General features: G+C 40.2%; 3 protein-coding genes and 2 long non-coding RNA genes across 16 annotated transcripts; 2 read left to right on the forward strand and 3 right to left on the reverse strand.

The window, feature by feature from the left end:
• Window positions 1-671: 671 nt before the first annotated feature.
• On the reverse strand, window positions 672-7,116 carry tmem154 (transmembrane protein 154). 2 transcript variants are annotated; one of them, XM_008316838.3, is made up of 9 exons: window positions 6,979-7,116; window positions 6,323-6,418; window positions 5,739-5,804; window positions 5,492-5,530; window positions 5,239-5,406; window positions 4,629-4,683; window positions 4,111-4,187; window positions 2,826-2,868; window positions 672-1,396 (listed from the first exon to the last, which is right to left on the reverse strand). In XM_008316838.3, exons 1-8 carry the CDS (start codon window positions 7,067-7,069, stop codon window positions 2,837-2,839), a joined length of 624 nt encoding a protein of 207 aa, XP_008315060.1. In that variant the 5' UTR covers window positions 7,070-7,116; the 3' UTR covers window positions 672-1,396; window positions 2,826-2,836. The 2 variants fall into 2 exon arrangements, with proteins under 2 accessions (XP_008315060.1, XP_008315058.1); XM_008316836.3 differs by having other exon boundaries at window positions 5,239-5,418.
• On the forward strand, window positions 1,533-6,985 carry LOC112487504 (uncharacterized). 10 transcript variants are annotated; one of them, XR_003050650.1, is made up of 8 exons: window positions 1,533-2,817; window positions 3,000-3,708; window positions 3,838-3,895; window positions 4,008-4,054; window positions 4,517-4,566; window positions 4,682-4,813; window positions 5,268-5,430; window positions 6,326-6,985. It is a non-coding gene; the product is annotated as an uncharacterized LOC112487504 (long non-coding RNA). The 10 variants fall into 10 exon arrangements; XR_003050645.1 differs by lacking the exon at window positions 4,008-4,054 and having other exon boundaries at window positions 3,838-3,951; XR_003050649.1 differs by lacking the exon at window positions 4,682-4,813.
• A 1,075-nt stretch (window positions 7,117-8,191) lies between the features above and the next one.
• tma16 (translation machinery associated 16 homolog) lies at window positions 8,192-10,375 on the forward strand. Its single transcript, XM_008316841.3, has 7 exons — window positions 8,192-8,319; window positions 8,447-8,550; window positions 8,657-8,694; window positions 8,922-9,006; window positions 9,379-9,527; window positions 9,602-9,644; window positions 9,792-10,375. Exons 1-7 carry the CDS (start codon window positions 8,317-8,319, stop codon window positions 9,988-9,990), a joined length of 621 nt encoding a protein of 206 aa, XP_008315063.1. The 5' UTR covers window positions 8,192-8,316; the 3' UTR covers window positions 9,991-10,375.
• Window positions 10,376-10,507: 132 nt separating this feature from the next.
• On the reverse strand, window positions 10,508-15,342 carry marchf1 (membrane-associated ring finger (C3HC4) 1). 2 transcript variants are annotated; one of them, XM_025058736.1, is made up of 9 exons: window positions 15,204-15,342; window positions 14,697-15,074; window positions 13,525-13,575; window positions 13,209-13,282; window positions 12,182-12,859; window positions 11,907-12,087; window positions 11,669-11,813; window positions 11,239-11,283; window positions 10,508-11,135 (listed from the first exon to the last, which is right to left on the reverse strand). In XM_025058736.1, exons 2-9 carry the CDS (start codon window positions 14,781-14,783, stop codon window positions 10,813-10,815), a joined length of 1,584 nt encoding a protein of 527 aa, XP_024914504.1. In that variant the 5' UTR covers window positions 14,784-15,074; window positions 15,204-15,342; the 3' UTR covers window positions 10,508-10,812. The 2 variants fall into 2 exon arrangements, with proteins under 2 accessions (XP_024914504.1, XP_024914503.1); XM_025058735.1 differs by having other exon boundaries at window positions 14,697-15,310.
• A 695-nt stretch (window positions 15,343-16,037) lies between these two features.
• LOC112487514 (uncharacterized) lies at window positions 16,038-18,216 on the reverse strand. The gene is made up of 3 exons (XR_003050668.1): window positions 18,084-18,216; window positions 17,130-17,170; window positions 16,038-17,042 (listed from the first exon to the last, which is right to left on the reverse strand). It is a non-coding gene; the product is annotated as an uncharacterized LOC112487514 (long non-coding RNA).
• Between the last annotated feature and the right edge of the window lie 5,428 nt (window positions 18,217-23,644).

Here is a 23,644-nt window from a genome sequence, read left to right on the forward strand (position 1 = left end):
TATGCTACATCCCACAGTTTAAATCCAAAGCAAAGGTCAAGGTTATGGTAGAAATCAGAAGAAAGAATTAACATTTCTTTGGCACCGTGAAATACTATTGGAATCCATCGCCTAAAATACAGCAGACATTTTTTCAAACTACAATTAAACTTCTAGTACAGTGGTTCTGCAGTTGCCCCCGCCCCAACCCCACCCATCCACAAATCATCAGCTTTTTCTACAAAACTTTCTTTTAACTAAAGTAATAAAATTACAAGTCAGTGCAAATTTCCGAGTGCATCCAGAAAATATTGAAACTTAAAGAGTAAGAGTTTTAAGGCCAATTTGTTTGTTCAACAGCACCTGTCTTAGCTTGCAGCTTTACTGCCACCAACTGGATGAAAGCTTTCCACCCAGAATCATGCCAAATATTTCTAAATTAAAAAAATCTAAAAAAAATGTAAAATGTGATGTATATATGTATATGTATATTTGTGACATTATTTCATAGTGAAGGACATTTTATGGATTTGACAATAAATCATGCAACACCAGTTTGTAAACATTACTTTATATAACTAAGGTAAATGATAAGTTAAAAACCTTAAGTAAGGGTAACACTTCCATTTAAATATTTGGATTATCTCACTCCATAGAAAAGTAAATGATCAAAAATGTTGCATCACCACCAATTGTCATTTAACAAATATCCTTTATTCAGCAGAAAAAAAAAGTTGCCTACAATATTTCACATCAACAATTTGCTAAAACACATGTAACGTCGTTCACACCATTTTCTACTTCTGTATTTACAACACAAGCTCCTGCAGAATACTGTCAAGACGAGCGGCGCTCGTTGAACTAAATCGAACATTTTCGAGCTGAAGCTTTTGAAATAAGTCAGGGCGTCTTTGTCGACACCGAGGTCAGAATCTTATCGGTTTAAAACTGCAGCAACTCAGCACAATGTACCTGCTCTCACACTCAAACATCTGAATCAGTGTGTGAGGACAAAACAGTGCTTCTTTGGATCAGCTCAGTGAGGCTGACAGCACACACAGGAGTGTCTGTGTGAGACACCAGTACAGAGCAGCAAACAAAGAACAGAAAGCTACGGGACAGCGTTCTAGTGAATGGAAAATTAACTGTATGACAAAAATACTGTTCATTTCTCTGTTACTGTACAGGAGGCAGTAGACAACCAAAAGAAGCAAAGAGACTGTAAAAGAAGGTCACTGTTGAGGGAGTCCATTTTATGTTTTACATACATGACAGTTTTATTTTATTGTAAAATGAGTTCTTGTCAGAGCTCCCAATTCATGAGAATGAAAAACATATCCTGTGACCAGAAACCTTATTGCAGATTCTTTAAGAAAATCCATCTTTTCAATGCTGCACTGCTGACTGTTGAGTCCATCTATACAAAGAAAAACGTGGAAAAATAACAACAACAAAAAGTCAGAAAGAGTGAGAAAAGATCACTTTTCTTCCACAGTTCGACAACATGGAGTCTGGGAATACGGTTCATTTTTCACCCTTTTCAGGCCATTTGACCTTAGTTTGACTGTGTGTTTGTCTACATGTGACCCTGTCCAGGATGAACGTTGCCCCCAGCAGCTGGCTGCAGGGATGAGCTTCATCTCCCTCTGGAAAGGATTAGGCAACAGAAGAGAATCAATGTTGAAGCTGAGAAGTATTTGCCAAAAGTGGCTTCTGAAGTCATGACGTCAGATTTGTTCTGCTGGACAGGATTGTTAAATGAGGTTCTAATTTACACATCAACAAATTCAAGTGAAAAAGACTTAGCGAATTAGTGATTTATGATGGGATAATCAGGGCTATGGGGTGTCAAACTCATTTGGGTGCAGGGGCCACATACGGCCTAATAGCTGTGAAGTGGGCCGTACCAGTACAGTCAGAACATGAATACATTAAATAAAAACAAGCACGTGTTTATTCCCCTCTTGTTTTCCTGCAAATAAGCACATTAGAAAATATTCATATTTAATGAAATGTGATTTGACAAACCATCATGAACATGAAGTGTTTGTGGATTTTTTTTCACTTTCAAACCCCATCAAGTGGGCCGGATTGAACCCCCTAGATGGCCGGTTTTGGCCCGCGGGCCGTATGTTTGACTCTCACGTCAAAGTTTAAATTTGACTCTCACGTTGAAGACACCGCAGCTCCACTGACTGACAAACACGACTCAGTCGCTGCAGTAGCGGCGGATTTTGCAACGCGCAGCCACAGAAACATCCCGTTTACCCCTGTTTTGAAATCTCTTGTGAAACCTACTGTTTACACAGCACTTCGTCCTAACACTGCAGCACAACATCAGCTCACCCTTGCGCACATTTGGAGGTGAAACCCTGGGAAGAATCTGAGTGTAAATACCGTCGGTCAACACCTCGTGGACCTTGACCGCGTCTTCCCAGCGTTCCCTGTCCAGCGACTACGCCGAGGTAGAGTTTCCTCACACTTTAATGCGTGCCAGCGGTAATCACTGACAGATGTTAATGTGTACACGTTCAATTCCAACAATGCCGTGTGTGTGTTATGACGAACAGGGTCACAGTTGGTCGGTCACAGTTTCACTGAAACCAGCTGCCGCTGCATCAAAACAAAGTCACCGCCACGAAAACATCACCGGCTCTGAAGGGAACGTCTTATTACACAAGTCTGCTGCTCATCTGTGTTGTGTTAGCACACTTGTGTAACACGCTGTGTGTTACTGGTCACTCGCGGCGTTTCACCGTGTGCTGTCACAGAGGCATTCACACAGTTGTCAAGGAATGGAGAAGAAGATTTAAATACGGATAAACATCTGTGAAACAGGTACTTACAGTGATGACTGTCACCCATGACTGGACGTGTCTGCAGTTTCCCCTACAACAACAAAACCAACAAGCAAGTGCTTACTCACCGATGACGTCAGAAAATATCATCATTAAATATAATTTGTCATGGCATAACTTTTTACACCATATATACAGTAAATCATTCGTTTTTTCTTGTAGGGCTGAGGTTGTGAACTCAGTCAAGTCAGAACAACAAGGTATGTTATGAATTTGGCTGTTTTCTTTTTACATTCTTGGTGTAAAAAAAGCTGGAGTTGTTGAAATTAAATTATCTTAAAAAACAAGAATACACTGATGTATTAATCATTGAGATAGTTGAAAATGACCCTTGTTATCGGTAATGACACGATTACATGCTGCTCAACTGATTACAGTTACAGCAACAGTGACCTCTGCAGGATCTTTGGTACAAATGAACAGCTACAGCTCGATACGATATACTATACTGTATTAGAAATGTGTTTGTTTATCTTACCATAAATGGAAATGTATTTGAAGTCGTAATTATTTAGATTAGTTTGGGTAAAAAAAGGGACGGTTATAGTTTTTTTGTGTAAATAATAATAATAAATCAAATTAAATCACAATAATAATAATAGTGATATTGGGTCAATTCCCACCATTCCATCATACATTTGAAAGAAAAAAAGTGACAGAAGGAAGATCTACACAGCAGTAGTGAGGTCTGCTATGATGTATGTTTTGCTGTATGATTAACAATGACTTGGAGGCCACAGTTTGGACACGTGTCAAGGAGGAGAGAAAAGAGATAATCGGTGAAGATGAGGAAGAGCCTGAAGATGATTTGCTGTGCAGAAGTTGACGAGGAGCACACATATGTGCCTCATCTGGACCCCTCAAAATAGATGTGAGCCTAAATTGGCCCTTTTGCCAAATACAAATGTGGCCCATATTTATTTATCCTCCTGCAGATATCCACTGCTCTGGGCCAGGTGTAATCTGGATGTTTACATATTTGAGCTTATTCTGTTTTTAGCCTCTTTTTGACCAACATGGTGGACAGATGTGAGCAAACCAGAGCTGAACAGCCACGGGTCAGCACAACGAAGAAACTTGATAACACCAAACATATTCAAAAGTTAAAAAAAAGGTAAAACAATGAAGAAAGTCATGACCATGTAGTTTATTTTGTCTATTTAATTTTAGGGCTGTGTTGTCCCAGATGGGAAACGTGAGCTGAGGGTTTTTTAAAGGTACATGTTTGTTTTATTTCTGTGTTTATATTTCTAGTGTATTAATAGAAACTTACCATCTTTTTTCATCCACTGGTCCAACTCTTCCATTTCCAGCTCCAGCACCGAGGGCACGTCTTCTTCAAACATGGGCCTGTCAGTCAATATAATCATTTATCGACACAATTAGATGAATTCAGTATTTTCATTATGTACATTTATGTTTTTCTAATCAATTATGGTAAACTGTCAGATTATTATCTTTTAGCCTTTTCTGTATTAGGAAAAAGATACATAAAAGTTAATTTAATTACAATTTACTGTAAACTGAGTTTTAACAAAAGAAGAAAAAAAACAACAGATCAAACGACTGTAAACTGAGTTTTAACAAAGAAAGAAGAAAAAAAACAACAGATCAAACTTTTATCATGAGTCAGTCCTCAAAGCAAAAAGAGTAAAAATATTTTCTATTTCACTTCACAGAAGGAGAATAAACACATCAATCTGATGAAAATGTTTGAGGTGTAACTCAGGTTAGTTTCAAATGAATGTTGTTGTTTAAATGAGTGGCTTTGAACAAAACAAACGCACTCACATCGGCACCTTCTCTGCTCCTGATTCATCCAAATATGGATCGTTGATTTTTAGATCTGTGAGCAGAAAACATTCTTCAGTGTCTGACTGTGGACTGTAAATTCACCGTGACAACAAAGGGAGTGGATTATTCATCGTCATGTGGATGTTTGGGAGTCACTGTACTGTTGTGTATATGGATAAACGGTAAATGACCTGCAGTACACAGCACCTCCTCTAGTCCTGATGACTCAAAGAACCTCATGTTTCACATTTTGCAATTTACCTCCTGACGCCAAGGCTGCTAAGGGCGTGGCATTTTAACGGCAAAGTCTGAAATTGAACCCAACACCCCCAGGTTCTGAGTATGCAATTAATTAAATGAGCTGCAATGCTGCCATCTAGTGACTTTCACTTATCCCCAAAAACCCAGGCATTGCGTTATCGGGTTTTCATTATCGGAGGAAAAAACGACAATTATTCTTATAGATGTTACATAATGTGCTAAAATATTGGGCCGATTTTATCAGCCATCCTTAATCATAATATCTAAAAGTTAGCCAAGACAAGTATCTACAAAGGACATAAAAAAATTCTGTCTTCTGTTGTGATTTCGGTGGGCGAGAACATACCTTCACCTCTGTGTTTTTGATTCAACCAGCGGCGAAGGAACAAACCCAGCACTATGGAGACGATGGCTATGACCACCAGCCCGACCACGGCCGGGATGATGATGAAAGTCAGATTCAGTTCCTCCTCCTCTGGGGTCGCAGTTTCGCTTGTACTGGTCTCCCCTGAACCTGACGATAGAACTGCGATTTCATGTAAATCAATAAATAGGTAAACAAAGAAATGTTTCAGTGAGAAACAAGTGAGGTCACTCACCAAAGACACCGGAGCCCTCTTCTCCTGAGCCTCTGATAACTACAGCAGCAACAGCAGAGAATTATTTCACATCAATAGAAATCAGGTTTTCACACCTGGAAACTCAGACCTGAATTTGACATCAATTTCCACAGTTTTACAGACTGTAACCAGTCAGGACAGACTGTAACCAGTCAGGACAGACTGTAACCAACTTTAATTCATGACATTCTCTGAGGTGAGTGAGTGTGATGGAAGAGGAACTTGCCTGGCTCTTCTGAAGCAGGCAGCTCTGGAGCTAAGGTGGTGTCGGACACAGTGGTGGACAGTGGTTCTAGTGAAAAGATAGAGTGGAAATGTAGTTGGATGGATGGACGGATGGACAGATAGGTAAATAGATAGATAGATATTAACTTATGTAAAAACCTAATTCTTCATTTTCTATAAGGTTCTTTAGTTTCTTCTGTCAGTTTTATACCAGAAACAGGAAACAAAAGGTTCTGTTTTGTTTTTCTTTTGGTTCTTTTTGTATGATTTCAAAATGTTCAGGGTATTTCTGTGTAAACATCTGTAGCCATAGTTTGGAAGTTTTAAATTATAAGTTTTATTTGTGGTGGTATTGAGCCTTAGAAAGGAGATGAGCTGTGTGCTATTATTAGCTAGCTTAATTAGCTTTTTGCAATTCAGCTAGCTCATGTGATCTAATGTGATGTTACAATGTTTTTATGCTGTGTCATTTTGAGGGGATATAAAACTTTTTGTATTTTTTTCAAGTCACAATCTAGCTTGACAAAGATGGTATTATATAAAGATTGCACAGTTTTACTAATTTAATCTTTTTTTCCATCTCACCAGAGATGTCCGGTTTGTATTCAGTGGGGTCCGGATCATCTGTGCTCTCCTTCTCCACCTCCTCTTCGTTTGCCTCGGTTTCTGGTTGTGACAAAACTGAAACACAACTCCTCTTCATTATGAAACTCTATGTGTCACTAAAACACACATTAGTGGAAGAAGACAGTTATTTTGAAAAGGGTGGAGCTGTTGGGTTTCTGAAGCAAAGGAGTGTAACTCAGCGTAACTAACTTCACAGGAACTCAACACTTCCGTCCGCAGGAACACTGGTTACAAATATTAAATCTGTTACAAAAGACGTGTGAAGGTGGCGATATAAGACATAACGTGTCTGTATTTTGTTCTGCTTCTCTTTATAACGAAGTGACGGGAGATTAAACTGCACTCTGGTATAAATGTTCACAGACTTTTAGTTTAAACTGATATACAGGAAAATGAAGTTTTTTAAAGGTGGGTTTGACATTCAGGGATTAAATGTTTAGAAGAAGTAGAAACACCATGACTTTACAGTTTCTGTTACCTTTTAGTACTTTATAAAATACTGTTCAATTTGAGTCCTTAATGCCAGTAACATGAATTAATTACTTTACACTTTACAAAGTAAAACAGACTGAACCACAAACAGAGGTTTGGTAGAAGGGAGGTCTCAGTCCTACCTGTCCCGGTCACAGTTATTAGCAGCAGCAGCAGCAGGAGAGGACTTTTCAGCCACAGGCCTCTCATGTTGCCAGACTGAGAAGCAGACATAATGCCATTGTGCGCCTTCTGCCTTCTGTAATGTCACAGCATCTCACTTCCTGATTTGACTTTACATGCTTAACAGAAGCAAACAGGGAAGAAAAAAAACTCACACACCCTTGCACAGATAAGTCAGTCGGATGTGATGCAATAGGCCTTGTGCTTGTAGCCACAAGTCTGACGGCTCCTCTGCTGCAGTGAAATCACATTCCTGACAGTTAGGTATGCAGGCTCAGAGAATGAGGGCCCGGCTCAACAAACTGCAAATGAGAGAAGAAAAAAAAACATTTACGTGCATTCAAGTGTCAGCTGCCCTGCTATCCGTTGTCGTTGCTGCTGCCAACAATAAAAACCAAGGCTGTTACTGTGTTTGTTAATATGTTTCCTGACATTCTGCTACAGCAGGAGTCAGTGGTTGTGGCGTAATAAAGACTAATGGTGTACTTTTAAAAATACTACAGTGTTGTCACCATGTAGCTGCAGAGGTTAGATGATTTCCACTACTATAATTTCAAGAACTATACACCACAGTGTTTTCATTGAGTATCAGTATGGAGAATTTATACCTAAAACACCAACATTTGTAACTAGAGTTTTATTTTTATATTTTAAACAGATAAATAAAAAGATTCAGAATGACAATAAATACAAGGTGCTTAATTCACTATTGGTCCAAAAATGGCTAAATTACACACAGGTCCAGTGATTTGTGAATCTGTGCTCCTCCATCAACCGCTGTATGCCGATTTAATCTCATGTTGTAACATACAACAAATTCAAAATTAAAGATTTTTTTACTATTACATTATGCAGCAAATATAACGCATTAATTACAATAGTCACGATACTATAATCACGACAGCTATCTTACTACCTGACACTTCTCATACTCGTTACATTAGTGCCACCTGCTGGCTCTTTTCACCAACTAGTGCTTCTCCATACTATTCACACAAGTAGAATAAAAGAATATAAGATATAAGATATAGATATATTATATACTATTATTTTATATATTCCTGTTCAATGGAAATACGTTTACATTTATTTATTTATTTATTTATTTATTTATTTATTTTGGAAAAAATACACATTTGGGTTTTTTTGTAAATATTCTTGAGATCAAATGAATTCAGGAATAGGAACGGCCGTACCATTTCCCAAAATTACACGGACGCATTTCACTGTCGGACGAACCTCTTCCGGTGTAATTGTCAACATCAGGTTTGCACCACGCGTGTTTCCACACGTTAAAAATGGTAACGTCACGGTTCATTGTTACTGCACATATTGACTCAAAATGTTTAATACGATAGATGGTGACTTTTGTTACGTTTATGCAATGTTAAAAATAAGTTACAGTGATTGTTGTCACTTGTTTTACAGCCAAAGGTTCAGAAAGGGAAGGCGCCGGAGAAGGTGGTCCATCCGTACAGCAGAAAAGCTGCTTACATGGCCCGAGAAGAAATCAGACTCAGGAAGAAAGAAAAGTCAGTGTGAATAAAAAGAAAAACTGTTTTCATCATTGTGACGTCACGTATGTATTTTAATATTTGAATTAACACAACGCCTTGTATTGTGTCCCATGTGCTACAGACAGAAAGTCGACAAAGCTTCACGTCTGAGCAGCGTCGGTAAGCAGCCTTTAAAAAAACTAGGATTTTGGAAATAGACGTGGTACAGAGTATAAAACGTTTGAGAATCACTGCTGTAGTAGACAATTACTGGTCACTGAAGCTAAATGTTTCACTTGTTCTCATAGAAAATATTAAAGAGTTAGTTACAGGTTTAGCATGTGAAACAATATTTTACCAGGTCACTTATCTCAGGTCAATGTTCTAACTCTTCCTTTAATTCACAGGTGAAAAGCTGTTGTGGTTCCAGGGACAGTTGGATCCAGCAAAAGCAACATACAACAGAAAAGATGCCTGTGAGATCATTGAGAGGTTAGGTTTCACTTTGAATTAAGGAAATTCAAGAAACACAATAGTAAGCTTCTGTGGCTTAAATGTAAATAGATGACTATATTTAATTCAAGGAAGTTACTTTTTAAAATGACACAGACCTTCTGCTTTTACTACAACCACTTCTGTTCTATTGTGTGTCATAAGCCAACTAATATATGAAGATGTAATTTTGAGGATGTGTCCTGTACACCCAACACAAAAGCATTATTATTTACACCAGGGGTTAACTTAGAGACTATTGAATAATCGTATACTGCACAGTCTGTTTTCTTCTCAGTTTTTTCTTCTGTTTGTATTGTCAGCCACAACTAGACCAAAAAAAACCCCAAAGATTTCCTTTAAAATGTTTAGGTACCTTCAGCGGTTTGACTCGGAACTTGAGCAGATTGAGTTGATGAATGGGATCAAGGGTCGTCAGGGTCGTCTTCATGGTGCCAGAGAGGAGGTGATCAAGCAGACCATTGAGCGTGAGAGAGCCCTGTACGAGGGAGCTGGGTTTGGTGAGTCTTCACTGTAACAAACAGACGCAGTCAGTGTGTGAGACAACGTAACACAACTGTTGTTTTTATTACAGAGATACCAGACATCATCAATGCCAAGCATCTGAAAACATTCAGGTGAGTGGGGAAGACTCCACACAGAACATTGTTTGTTGTAAGAGAATCAGAAATTCTCACACTTCGTTGTATCATATATTTCAGGTTTGTGATGAGCTCTTGTTTTTAACCAGTAGATTTCATGTGGCTTTTTCTCTGTGTTGGTAGGGAGTGGACTGGTGATCTGAAGAAACTGCCAAATATTAAACTGCGTAAAGTTTCCTGCAAAGGTCTGGACATGAATGAGAAAGAAGACAAACCAGACACGGTAGAAGAGGATGTTGGTGGTGAAAAGGAGCTTCATGATGACGAAGACGATGAAGATAAGGAAGCAGAAGAGAAGGCTCTCATGACGGACTCTGACTGATGTTTTAAAATCGTTTGACTGTATCTTATAATGAACTCTCAAACAGCCTGTAAAAAAGACTCAAAAGAAGAAGATGTGCTGCCAAGTACCTCCTGTCCAGAAGATGGCGCCAGTGCCTTACTGCATCAGCATGATCTCCTGGGTCATAGTGTTGCACAGTGGTTCAACATCAGCCTGTGAGGTGTTGTACATTCATTGTTTATTAAATAAACACACCTGTGGATGTGGTTACACACCAGGAAGCTGTTGACAGCAGCGGAGTGAAGACACTTGGAGTCAACTGTTTTCTGTGACAAAGACACAGGTGTTGGTAGAAAACAACTGAAACCTGTAGAAAAGTGTAAGTCTGAAAAACACATTTTACAATAAATGCATTTCGATGCTATTGTTTTGTCTAAGTTACAGTTGGCGGAAAAGCATTTGATAAATTTGTTTTATTGATTAAATCAAGCGTGCTGCTAAAGATACTTTCTAAAAACTTCAAATACTTTCAATCACATCTCAAATCCAGACCACATGTTTACAATTTCATTAAGATAAGATTGAAGGGCTACATTCATAGCCATATGTCCCTAGTCTTACTTCACCAACTATCAGGTAAATAAAAGACAGCAGAGAATTTGTTTTTTCCATTTTTTTGGCAGCTTGTGGATTGGAACCTGAAACCTTCTGGCTCCAAAACTGCATCTTTAACCTCCAAGCCACCACTCTCCAAGCCTTTGCCAAGACTGTTGAGGATGAAGATCGGGTTATTGATAACTAGCACGAAGTCTGTCACACCACCTCGTGTGTGTGAAGTGCTCTGAGTGATGGTGGAATCTGTCAGACGGGGTTCTGTGCTGGTGCAACTGCAGCTTCCACTGAGGTGTCTGAGTCCACCAGCGTCTGTGGAGCTGGGACAGGTGTTGGGCTGACTGGCATCGCCGTCGTTCCTTTCCTGTGACTGGGAAAGGCTTCAGACCGGGTCTGAGAGTGATGCAGATTTTTGTCTGGGCAGTTTTTCACAGTGATGATGCGGTTAAAGGCCTTTAGGCGGCGCCACAGCTGCAGGTACACCTTGCACTGAATATACATGAAGACCACGCCTCCAGTCAGGCCCAGGGACACCATGATCAGCTTGGTCCAGAATGGCCACTCCAACACAACTGAGGAAACAGGCAGACACACACACACGGTGTGTGAGGGAGTCTGGAGGATATCAGATGGATGTGTGTGTGTGTGTGTGTGTGTGTGTGCAGAGCTGCTTACCTTCTTGTGAATAGTACTTGAGTAGAGAAAGTCTCCATAACTCCTCTGAAATTAAGAGTGAGCGTAACTTTAAATACTGTTTTTATTTCTATTCTCTAAAGTGTAAAGAATTATAGCCTTCAGATTGCATCACTTGGTTAAACAAAAGTTTTTAAATATGTTGTCTATTTTTAAAAATATTATTCTGTCCAATTGGGGAAAACTAAACTTTTACACTTTATACTTTCAAAACACTTTGCTTTTCTTCACTGTCTTTTGCAACCAGATGGCTACGTCCATGTCTACTAACAGTCTACGACACCGACACACAGTTAACAACTTGTTTCTAAAGTGCTGTCACTCAGAACCAGAACTACAAACATGGACCTCGGAGGGGACACCACCTCATGAGTATCTGTTATGCAGTGGGGGACAGGGGGGAAGTACTGACCGTTTCTCCCAAGTCTGATCTCTTCAGTGGTTCTTTTGACCAGAATGTAGACTGACCACAACATACATGCTATGGCTATCAGGTGAAACAACACTGAACAGTAGATCTTTCTCCTCTCACTCCTGGTCATGTGAAGTTTCTCCCACTGGAGCCCAGAGAGAGGGTGAGAGATGAGGAAATGTGAGACGTCAGTAGGAAAGAGAGGTCAGTGTTTGTGAGATCAGCAGAAAATAAACACCTTGCGAAGAGGTTTGAGCTTCGTCTCCATGATGAAGTCAAACTTGCAGAGTTCACAGCAGCGAGTGTCGGAGGATTTGATCCACTGGTTGAGACAAGCCTGGTGGACGAAACTAAGGCTCCCGGTGCAGTGACAGGGCGTGATCAGGGGGCAGTCGTCATCACCCTCACAGTGGCAGATCCTACACACAGACAAATAGGAACTAGGTGTTATATTTGTTAGCCTTCCTCCTCCTCCTCCTCCTCCTCCATTCACACACACAAACAACTACTGACCTGCAGACCTCCAGCTCAGAGTCATAAGAGCAGAACTGTGGTGCACCTCCATTGACACCACAGTGCGTCTGTGGAGTGGGCACTGACAGGTCTCCATCTTCTGTTCTGTTCTCCTGGTACGTCTTGGTGATGGGCTCCTCAGCCTCCTCCGTCTGTGAGGAACACTGTGACTTCTCGTCTCCCTTCTGTGAGACTTCGTTCTTTTCCGTCTGCTCATCTTTGTTCAGTGACCCCTGGTCGTCCTCCACAGGATGGTTCTCTGTCTCGTCCACTGATCCCAGTGACTGCAGCTCCATGACGTCTGTTTTGTTTTCATCTTTACTCCTGTACGCCTCGTTCTTCCCGTTGCGCCAATGCGCTCTGCGAGCTTTCTCTTTGCTCCAGCTGCGGGGCTCGCACCACCCCTCGTTTTCAGAGGACGATTCAGACAGTGCAGCAGCTGCACGGCGTAGTCGAGGTGGGAGCTCCCTTTGAATTTTAAAGGAGCGTTCCCTGGTTCCCTTCCTCTCACTGCGGTCCGTTTTCTCCTGTCTTCTCCGTCTCTTCACCAACTTCTTCTGGGTCTGGGACGAAGAGCTCAGGGATTTGTTGGTGACTGTCATCACAGACGAGCGTGTTTGTTTACTGTGTTTTTGGGATTTGGAGGCATCCTCGTCCAACAGCACCGTGTGGTCAGAGCTGGTAACACACACACACAAGGACACACAGTATGGATGTGAACATATCAGGAAGAAACAATTTTTGCAAGGTGTAAATAAATATTCCTCCCCTCTCTCCCTATAGATAAGAGTTCCACTTCTCTGTGGAACTGTTTACCCAACTACAGTATTGAAAAATATACAGTCATAAAATCCATATATATAATTATGATAATAATAACAACATCAAGTTTTTTGTCAGTATAACCTTCTTTTTACTCCTCCCACTCTTAAAGACACTGTGAATGTCATGATCACCTGGCTAAAAAATCTTTTTTTTAATTTTTTTTGCCAAGTTGAATAAAACTGTACAGAGGTCATGGTTTTACCTGCATATCTCCTGAGGAGGAGGACTGATGGATGTCCTTGAGGTTGTGAGGAGTTCAGTTATCTTGTTGCTGATCTGCATCGACAAAGAGTCTCACATGAGCAATGGAAGGTAGTATAACTAAAATCCAAATACTACTACTAATAATACTAATACTACCACTACTACTATCATAATAATAACAACAACAATAATGATGATAATAATAATTTGTCCTAATATTTAATTACTGGATGTTGAAGATAATCATGAAAGTGAATATTTTATTTCCACTAGTATTTATAATGAAGTTCAATTAGTGTTGGAGATGACTGTACCTTAGAACGGTTGCTGGAGCGACGCCCTGTGCACCCAGAAGTTTTCTTTCCCTGCAGGGAAAACAAATTAAAAAGTCATTACAGGAAGTGAGACATGAACTTGTCATAACATTTATGTCTGCTGTTGTACAACACAGGAACAGGCAAACATTATTATTTTACAAACACAATTTGACCTCCAGTAACAAAACTAATAATATTTTAGCATTTCCCGCAATCAGTGTCAAAATATGTCATTTATACACAATTGCAGTTCCAAAAAGAACCAGGTGTGGGCAGTCTTACAAGGCCATGTGTTGTTTTATTATGGCCTGAGCCAAAGCCATGTAATCCTATTAACTGTTCTTCCTGTTCTACAATGTCTCTGTTTAAAGTCACCAGAAAAGAACAATTCAAACTCAACTGAGAGTTTCCACTGACTCTCCATTTTTTAAAAGCATTATCACAAACATCCAGACATATTTTAGCTCAAGAAGGTTTTAGAAAAATCAGATATTTGACTCGGCCAAGTCGCATCGACACAAGAAGTACTGAAACCTCCACAAGTCTCATGTCAGCACTACTGCAGGTGTGTGACACCGTGTGACACCGCGGTCCTACCTGAACCTCTCCTCCTCTTACACTGGTCAAACTAAAGAGACTCTGGAGTGTGTTCCTGTGTTAGTTGATGTAGCGTGAGAGGATGGTTATATTTTGGTTCTGGATCATGAACACCTACAGCCACGATCAGACCAGCAGTGACTACAGCTGCGTCGGTCAAAAAGTCAGCAGGAGATGTGTTCACGGAGCAGGTGATAGTCAAGGCCTTTTCTGCCTGTTAGACTAAGACTTGTCTCAAATGAACACAACAAATAAAACAACAACGTTATGGACTCTGTAAAGCATGTGTCCAACTCAAGGCCCACAGGCCAAATCTGGCCCATGACATCATTTTATGCGGCCCACAAGAGCTTCACATGTATGGCTGTCTTAAGGCCTGGAGTGTGTGTGTGTGTGTGTGTGTGTGTGTAACAAATGCATGACAGTTAACAAGTTGACAATTGAACTTCTCCTTAATCCAATTCTAATCAAATGTACATGTTAGCACAAACTAAAATGATACTCTGAGACACATCCTACATTTTATGTGTAACAATATTCTGTCGAATAGTCTTTAATAAGTCTTAACTCACCTCTCTCTGGTCCGAGGAGCGAGGGGCGGTCTTGGCTTCGGTGTCCACCTCATTGACCGGTGCCACAGATATCTGATGTACTGGCATTCTATTGGTTTCCAACAATCCGGTATTATTCCCACAACATTCCTGCAGTGTCGTGCCCTCGTGCCTTTCTGTCCTGAATTTGCAGGTAATTCACAGTCCCATCAGTGAGTTCCTGTCAGAAGGTGACACAGAACAGGAGCGGGTCACCATGGCAACGGGAATCTGGAAATAGCATGGCGTGCGTTCACCATGATAACTGGAAAACCCAAGATCTGAAACCACTTCCTGCTCCTCATCCCCCCTCCTTCTTCTAACGCTCCTGGTGCAGCTCTGCTGGTGTTCCACCTAAGACTGACAGAAGAAGAGTTTGTGATGAAGAGTGTGTGATGGCGTCAGAAGCTGTGCCTGAGTGGAGCCAGAGTCTGGCTGCACTTGTTTGGAAATAAGCATACGGTGACAGGGATTAGAGCTTAGACTAACCTCAATCTCCTCCCCTGACCCACGCTGCTGCTGCTGCTGCTGCTGCTGCTGCTAATAGGCTTACACAACTGTTAATATGGCTGTTAGAAACAAACAGACTCCCACAAAAAGAAAAGTTAAAAATACTTCAATCACTTTGTTTTGTTGACGTTCTATAGTAATAGTAAAAGTAAAAGTAAAGTAAAAAGGCAGAAAATTATTTTTTTTAAATCTGAAATTATATAATAAATAACGACTTTATAACTAAAACAAAAACAGTAACTAATGCTCCACCTGTGCTGCAGTAATGAAGAGTTCACAGAAAAAGCTTAAAAAAAACAACAACAAAAAAACATTTTCAAACATTCCTACAGTCGCCACCCACAGACACACGGAGACAGAGGTCATTAATAATTAGGGTTCATGTGATCCAGGCTGAAATGGAATAGGGCCGTGACTGAGAGACACACCCAAACCCAGTGGCTGATCACGGATGATGGAATCTCTATTCTCTGACCTGGAAATGCTGACCATCGTGTTTTCCCTCCTGGTCTTTGCTCTCGTCACACTTGCTGGGATACTTAAGGAGGAATCTGCAAACTGGAAAGGTGTGAACTGTGAGTGTGTGACAGCCAATCCTGATCAGTGGATTCTGTGAGTAAAAATACACATTTTCTTTTTTTCTTTTTAGAAAACATGAGTGAAGACAAGCTGCAGTTCCTCCTTGTGGACGATGCTCAGAGTCTCTTTTAGTGAGGAATATCTACTCATGGACACACACACACACACCCAGAGTCTCTTTTAGTGAGGAATATTTACTCATGGACACACACACACATTTTAAAACGCCTTGGTTTAGGTTTTTTTTTTTAGGTTTAGTCCAGGTTTTTGCTGCTGTTGTATAATGTATACTGTATGTATATCATGATTATGTCATGCAGTAGTATGCTGCTGCTCCAACTGAGCTTCAGGAGTCTCTACTCCTGTGTTGAGCCACGAGGTGACAATGTGTCCTGTTATTATCCACAGGCAGCGTGCTGCAACAGGAAGAGTTCTGTGGTAGAACCCAGAAAAGACAACGACTTCATAGATGACTACAGTGACTACAGTGATAGAAGGAAAGAAGTCGACGTCCAAGTCTAAAAAGATTAAACAAATTGATAAAACTTGACAACTTATTGACTTTAAAATGAAATTACACATGGCAAAAAAAACCATCAGACTGATGGAATTTCTGAGTAAAATCTTCTGTTAAATATCACTTTTCATATGTAACGTGTTCTCATTTTGTCTTTTTTGACACCAGTTTAAACAAACAGTAACGGTCCACTCAATCGTACAGAAAAAAAAAACGCTACACATAATTACGCTCACAGAACCAATCGTCATTGACACATATGTCCACAAGAGGTCGTCCTTTACAAAGCATGTGCTGGAGCGCGACACAAGCGTTGGTTTTTGTATCTCCTGATTGACATGACCTTTTAATAAGAGCAGTTGGTAACAAGTTGTTTTTTTATACGGTATGACCTCGTTCTAGGAGAACTCTCATAATAACAGGAGGAAAAGATTAAAATCATCTCTGTCGCTATTTTTTGTACATGGGTTAAAAAAAGGGTTGCCATTGACAAATGGTGGGTTGCCATTCACCCATTTAAAAAGTCAAAAAGAGTTGTAAAATAAAAGGTTTTCAATTGAATACATTACACATTTGTTTCCTCACAGTCTCAATGTACTGTTTGTGAAAAGCTCAGTGAGAATAAGGTGTCAATCATGAGGAGCGTGGCTCCATGTGCTGTTCACGACAAAATTCTTTCGACTTCAGCAAACTCTTTATCCTTGTATGTTTCTAGTCTTAGCCTGTGGGACAAAGATCGTCTAATGAGTTACCAGGAGAAGAAGGGAGAGAGAGCAAGAGAGGAAGGGAGAGAGAGAGAGTGTGTGTACCTCAGTACAGGATCCAGAGTTATTATCCTCCAGGATAAGACCTAAAGGTGTGGCAAAAGACAAACAACGTCAGTAAATGACTTCAGGAAGAGTGGCTCGACGACTTCTCTCCTGTGTCGGGTCTGTTCATTTGTCCCCGTGTCAATGTATCTGTACAGAATTCTCCTTTATATGGATCCTTCAATCTGACTGTGACAATTCTGTCGGAGGTAAGTCCCAAACTTCACAGCAGCTGTGGTTGTTGATAAAGTTGTCCAACAATTTGTGTTCTTTGAACAGGTCAGCTGTTCTGATCAGACACCATTGGTGTACGAGTGGTGATAATGCATTTGGTATTTATTTTGTACTTACATTAAATGTGTGTGTGAATTACATGTAAATTTTAAAAATCTATTCTGTAGCATTTGTTTTAGTTTGTGTAAAATAATAATAACAAGTGTAAAATAACTGTTGGTGTTAAGAAAACCAAAATAGTGTAGAAAATCTACCAAACTGAATTCTGGAAATTTGGTTGAGTTTGTAAAAGTCTCCTGTTACATTTAATTCAGTTGTGGACTTTGTCATGTGACATGATTTAGCAGTGGGCTCCACTCACCAAACCTCTGACCTCCATGATGTTTTAATAAAAATGATGAAGTAGAAATATTTACAACATTATTATTATGATGCACAGAAAACATGGATATAAAGAATCTTCACAGAAGGAAACATCTTGTTTTGCCTTCTTTTTAACCCCAGAATAATGTCAATAAATTAAGCACATTTCTTGGATGGCATTGTAAAAGTGTCAGAGAGATCAGTCTGATTATGGACCGTTTTATTTCTGCAATTTCAAAAACATGTTTCCCTGGTTCTATTTGTTTTTCCATTCAGTTTAATCTTTACGTGAACAACGCAACTTTTGTGTTGTACAGCTGCGTAGATGGAACTACCATTCAGTGAATTTGAACTGACCTTCATCATCATCGCCTTCATCGTCTTCACCCTCTACGGTCTCGCTTCAATCTTGTTCCGGCCACATGAACCACCTGAACCAGGTACTGCACTCTAATGCAGCGGTGCCCAGTGAGTAGACTGGGATCGACCAGACCTGAACCAGGTACTGCACTCTAATTCAGGGCTGCCCAGTGAGTAGACTGGGATCGACCAGTGGATCCTAGAGAGTGTACTGGGAGATCATGAGCAATTAAACAGTGTCAGATTTTTTCTTGTAAATGACACATACTGTATGTCCACTTTCAGAACAAGACATCTATGAAGCAGCGACATCAAGAACATTGAGCATAAAACAACGAGTGATCATCAAGGAAGCTGCGAGGAAACCGTAAAACACAGTCAGGAAACTTCATCGTACGCTGAGGAGAACGTTACAGTCAACAAAATCCCAGAGTAGAAGCGTCCACCTGTCACCATGGTTATCTCACAATGGACACGGCCTTTGGTTTGACTCATTTTTAAATATTTCACGTCACGCAAGTCAAATACATAGCACCGTGAGAATGTTAGTCAACTGTAGATGTGCTGGGGATTTTCTTCATTATCATCATGTGTGTTTAAAACGTACCACAACAACAGAGCTATTGTTGGACGTCACTGATAGCAGTACAGACTGACTCGTCATACTGGCAAGAGTCGACCGTCAGTAACATAATGAATATTTGACCAATAGAAAACCAGTGTGTGTCCATGTAGTCACTGACCTGTTCTTCCCTGTGCAGTAGATTAAGATCCTGGCTGCGGCATGAATATTATTATATTTTTTTGTATCTGCAATATATATATATATATTTATATATTTATATTTATTGAAATATCATTTGAATAACATTACAAACATGAAGAGTTTGTGCTTTTTTTTTTCTTTCAAAATCCATCAAGCTGGCCGGATAGAACCCGCTAGCTATTTGATTTTGGTCCGCAGGCCATATGTTTGACACCCCTGATTTAGACAGTATATATGTGTAGAAACACATTAGTACATTTGTACTACTGTTTCTACCCTCAAAGTGTTTTATTCATTAAGGTCTTCAAACTTTATGTACTCTATTATTTATTTATTCCTCAGATGTGACTCACATCCATACATCAACCTGCAACTGTAAAAGTAAAACTGCGTTTAAGAAAATGTGCTTTAAGAAATAACATGGACAAACGAATGTGAGCTGTTTGAACCAAAACTCCAAAAAAGACCAACGTCTCCTGCAGACCAGACAACTGGACAGAAGACCTCGTCCGGCCATTCTGCAGTGCAGGGCTTAAACCCTGGGATGTGTGTCCAAAGAAGCCGCCTTGTCTGGTTTAGGATTAAACAAAACAAAGTGACTTTTGGCCCCTGTAGCCCTGGTGAGGTGACATCCTGGGGGGTAAGAGACTGCACCCTGTTGAGTTTGCCCCTTAACCCCTGAGCCCTCCGTCACTCCTCCAGAGTCAGCCGTCTAGATGCCAACACGAAAAGGAGGAGGAGGAGCAGCGGAGTTAATCGACTGTCATGAGTTCACTTTCTACACAGAACTGCATGAAATATAACCCAGTCCCGGTCTGCGCTGACGGACCTTCATTTATCTGTGTTTACGTCTGTGTATTGCATGTCCACTGTTGTTTAGGTGCACGTGAGTCCATTCAGGACTGGATTGGGCAATCGCAGATAAAGGGTCTTAAGAGTCATTAAGGTCGGGCCGGTTGCCGCCCTCATTAACCAGTGAAGGCATTTGGCATGACAAGAGAGACGCTATCACTCCAACGATGGACAACCAACTGGCCCATCAGATCACAATCAACACCTGTGCACACACGGAGACACTGGACTACAGCCCAACGATGTCAGAGAAGGGGGTGCGTTACATCTCTGCACTGCACTACGCTGTGAGGTCATAGCTGCACTAACAAAAACTGCAACCATTTAGAAAGGTCGTAATGTTACCTTAAGTTTGTGTTAATATAAAAAAACAAACAAAAAAACCCAAATACATCCTGTAAACTGACTTCTTCTCCACCAGGGGAGCAACATCAGGGTTGAAAAAAGGCAGATGGAACAATGTGTAATATGTATGGGATGAGCCTCTGTGTTCCAACCTTGGGGTCGCGGCCCCGTTTAAGGTCAGCTGGAATTCATATGGGGTCGCCCCAATGACATTTTTGTAATGGCCTGAATAATACACATCAGCTCTACCATTGGTGCAGTATTATGGAAGAAAAATAATAAAATATATTTTTCTGAAAGTGATGCAACAGTAAATGTGTGCTAAATATCAAAGCTACATAAGGTTTTACAACTATTAACCTTTGACCTTTCAGCAACAGAGTTTAATAAATCTCGGTTTGGTCCTAACGTTCGAGATCTAATGTTGGACAATGATCGGTGTGAGCTGTAATCCTGTTGAACATATACAGTGTAGTAAATATCTGTAAACCAGCCTTTGACAAGGATGGCCTCAGAGAAACAGTCATTTATTGGCCCACTGTTCTCCTTAACACGTTTTATCAGAGGGGAAGTTCTTTATCAGCAGATCCTGGTCAAGACACTGAGGACAGGAGAGAGAAGAAAGAAGAAACTGCAGGATGGGAGGAGAAGCTGGAGCTTCCCTCACAGCCGTAAAGATCACAGCTACCAGAGGAGCCTAGCTGTCAAATCAATAACAGCTCTCTGAGAGTCCAACGTCTTTTTGACTACTGCACTAATCCGCCGTGATTAAAATACCAGACTGAAGAAAAGTCCACAAAGCTCATTACTCTTCTTGTAAACTGAAAACTACGTGATTACTTAAGAACAACTTGAACTCTTGACTTACTGTGGTTTGAGCTGTTACAGGATTTGACCTGTCAGTGGTCCGGTCTGCAGACACGGTGGGCAGTGGGGGCTGACATCGAACATTTTTAAAGATTAGACTACTACTAATATTCATGTGTACTTTAAAATGTTGTCATCACTCGAAATGTCAGGTTAAAATTATTTATTCATGAAAACGAATCATTAGATCACACATCCAGTGAAGGTCTGTTAGCGCTAACACAGTGAACTGATCAAATTCAATGAATTGGAGAGAAAATGAGGAATCAACACACTGAGATTCTGTGTGTTATGTCAGGATATAGTTCAATCTAAGGAGTGTGTACGGGGGGGTTGAGCAGACTAAGTCAGGAATAAAAAGTTCAAATATTGCAACACGCTCAAATCAATAACAGGAAAAAATACAAAAAAAACAACCCACATTGTTTTACATACATCTCCTGACTAAGTCAGGTATAAAAAGTTCAAATATTGCAACACGCTTAAATCAATAAACAGAATAAAAAAAAAAACCCACATTGTTTTACATACATCTCCTTGTTTCTGCCTTTGGTATCAAGGAAAACGACACAAACGCAAACAGAGAAACTGAGGTTTTCTAGAAACCAGGTGGCTCTGAATAACAATCGGGGTCAAATTAGCATAGTCAAATAAGAGAAAATAAAAGTTTTTTGAAAGACAAAGGCAGCAACTACGCCAAAAGACCCTTCCCACAGGTCAGCAGATTTCTGCAGCAGGACAAATATGTGTTTGCACGTGCTAGTGTTTGTACCTTACCCAGATCCACAAGGAATCTCTGTCATTTCAAGCACACATTTTTGCAAACACCATAAAGCAATAAAGGCAACATTTCCTTAGACGCAGCAACAACGACATATTTACAAACACTGAAAAATACAAATGGAAACTCTAGTCTCTTTTGTCTATTTTTTTTTTTTTTTTGGACTCAGGGCAGAGGGTCCACGCGGTTGTTCAAAGTCTGCGGGACTACCCTGAGCCCTGTGCTCCATTAGTGTCCTGCTGCTTCTCTAATCCTCATTCACATGTAATGGCTGACATTTCATCTTAATGTGTTAATTCATTAGCTGGGTGCTGAATGGAGAGTCTCAGTCCACAGAGACAGCCGTAGGCAGACACGCTAATGAGTCCTCGCTCCCTGCACAACCACCGACAACCACACAGTCAATGCCAGGAGACGAAGGTTACCTCACGCAACTCCCCCCACCCCCCTCGCTGCAGATCTTGATATACATATAGTATTTATAGGTGAAATAAAAAACTACATTTTAATTTCATTTTTGAGTATAATGTCTTGAGCAGTTGTGCACAAACAAAATAGTTTGGAATTAGATTTTGTTTTTTTAATTTGGTGCTGGAAAGTTCTGCTTTCATCACAATCGTGACTACTACTGTTATCTAGTGAAACATGGTTTAAAGGCAGCGTTAGGTTAAGTGAGAAAATATCATTATTATTTACAATGCATGACAACAAATATATTAAAGTATATTAAAAAGTATATCTGACTCTGATTCTGCTTTTAGCAAGTGACTAAAGACAACAAATTTCCTCAGTTTCGTTACAATGACAATGAAGACTCTGCTATTCTACAATAATTAAGCTCTTGCCCTTAATAATAGTAGCCAATACAGCATTTTAACACTTATTTTTATAAAGAGCATGTAACAAATAAAAAACTACACTTTAATTACATTTTTGAGTATAATGTTTTGAGCAGTTGTGCACAAACAAAATAGTTTAGAATTAGATTTTTTTTTTTAATTTGGTTCCGGAAAGTTCTGCTTTCATCACAATCGTGACTACTACTGTTATCTAGTGAAACATGGTTTAAAGGCAGCGTTAGGTTAAGTGAGAAAATATCATTATTATTTACAATGCATGACAACAAATATATTAAAGTATATTAAAAAGTATATCTGACTCTGATTCTTTTTTTAGCATGTGACTAAAGACAAGCATTACAGCATTTTCACACTTATTTTTATAAAGAGCATGTAACTTCCCCTTCCTACCCTCTAGAGGGTGCCATAAACATTTGCTGTGGTCTGTAAGTTAAGATATTGTTTTGAGATATTTCTACTCATTTTTTTTAATGATTCACTTTTCATTAATTAGCCACGGATCAACCCTCAGTCCACCGAGTGAACACATGACCCGGAAGTTTCAAGAAGAATTAGCGAGTTGTTGCAAACGGAGTCACACACAGTCGATAAAGGTCCAGCTGGAGCGGCAGGCTATCGTTAGCCCAGTGCATCACTGATTGACATTCAAACAGATCCACTGCCAAAGAATACTTGGTGCAAACACCCCCCCCCCCCAAAACCATCGAGAGCCTCCAGATGTGTGTGTCCTCGGTGCGGGGGTAGGGAGAAAGCGAGGGGCGAGGACCCAGAGCACCTTCTATTTTTTTAATTGCTGCATCTAAAAAAAATTGGCGTTCAAATGTTCTGAGTGATGAATCCAAAATTCTTTCTTATTTCCATATCAAACACTCTGTCGCCTTAAACCTGCACACACACACACACACACATGCACACACACACACACACACACATGCATACACAGACTGCAGCAGAGTGTGTGTTCAAGGGGCAGTTGGAGGCTAAGGAGGGGGCTTCCTGTCATTTGAATTACCCTCTACATGTGGGGTCAATATGTGCAATGCAAGTGAGTGTGTGAAGGGTTGAGGTAAGAGCTGCTGTGGGACAA

The sequence above is a fragment of the Cynoglossus semilaevis genome, chromosome 9 (assembly GCF_000523025.1).
Source record: "Cynoglossus semilaevis isolate Cse_v1.0 chromosome 9, Cse_v1.0, whole genome shotgun sequence".
Classification (NCBI taxonomy): Eukaryota; Metazoa; Chordata; class Actinopteri; order Pleuronectiformes; family Cynoglossidae; genus Cynoglossus; species Cynoglossus semilaevis.

Coding starts and splice junctions, on each gene's coding strand:
- marchf1 (XM_025058736.1), bottom strand. CDS start 14,783: ATGCCAGTACATCAGATATCTGTGGCACCGGTCAATGAGGTGGACACC. Junction 13,283..13,524: donor GCTCCAGCAACCGTTCTAAG/GTACAGTCATCT, acceptor TTGTCGATGCAG/ATCAGCAACAAGATAACTGA. Junction 11,284..11,668: donor GATCAGACTTGGGAGAAACG/GTCAGTACTTCC, acceptor TCTTAATTTCAG/AGGAGTTATGGAGACTTTCT.
- tma16 (XM_008316841.3), top strand. Junction 9,528..9,601: donor GTACGAGGGAGCTGGGTTTG/GTGAGTCTTCAC, acceptor TTTTTATTACAG/AGATACCAGACATCATCAAT. Junction 9,645..9,791: donor AAGCATCTGAAAACATTCAG/GTGAGTGGGGAA, acceptor CTGTGTTGGTAG/GGAGTGGACTGGTGATCTGA.
- tmem154 (XM_008316836.3), bottom strand. CDS start 7,069: ATGTCTGCTTCTCAGTCTGGCAACATGAGAGGCCTGTGGCTGAAAAGT. Junction 6,419..6,978: donor AATAACTGTGACCGGGACAG/GTAGGACTGAGA, acceptor GTTGTGTTTCAG/TTTTGTCACAACCAGAAACC. Junction 4,684..5,238: donor TCAAAAACACAGAGGTGAAG/GTATGTTCTCGC, acceptor TTCTGCTCACAG/ATCTAAAAATCAACGATCCA.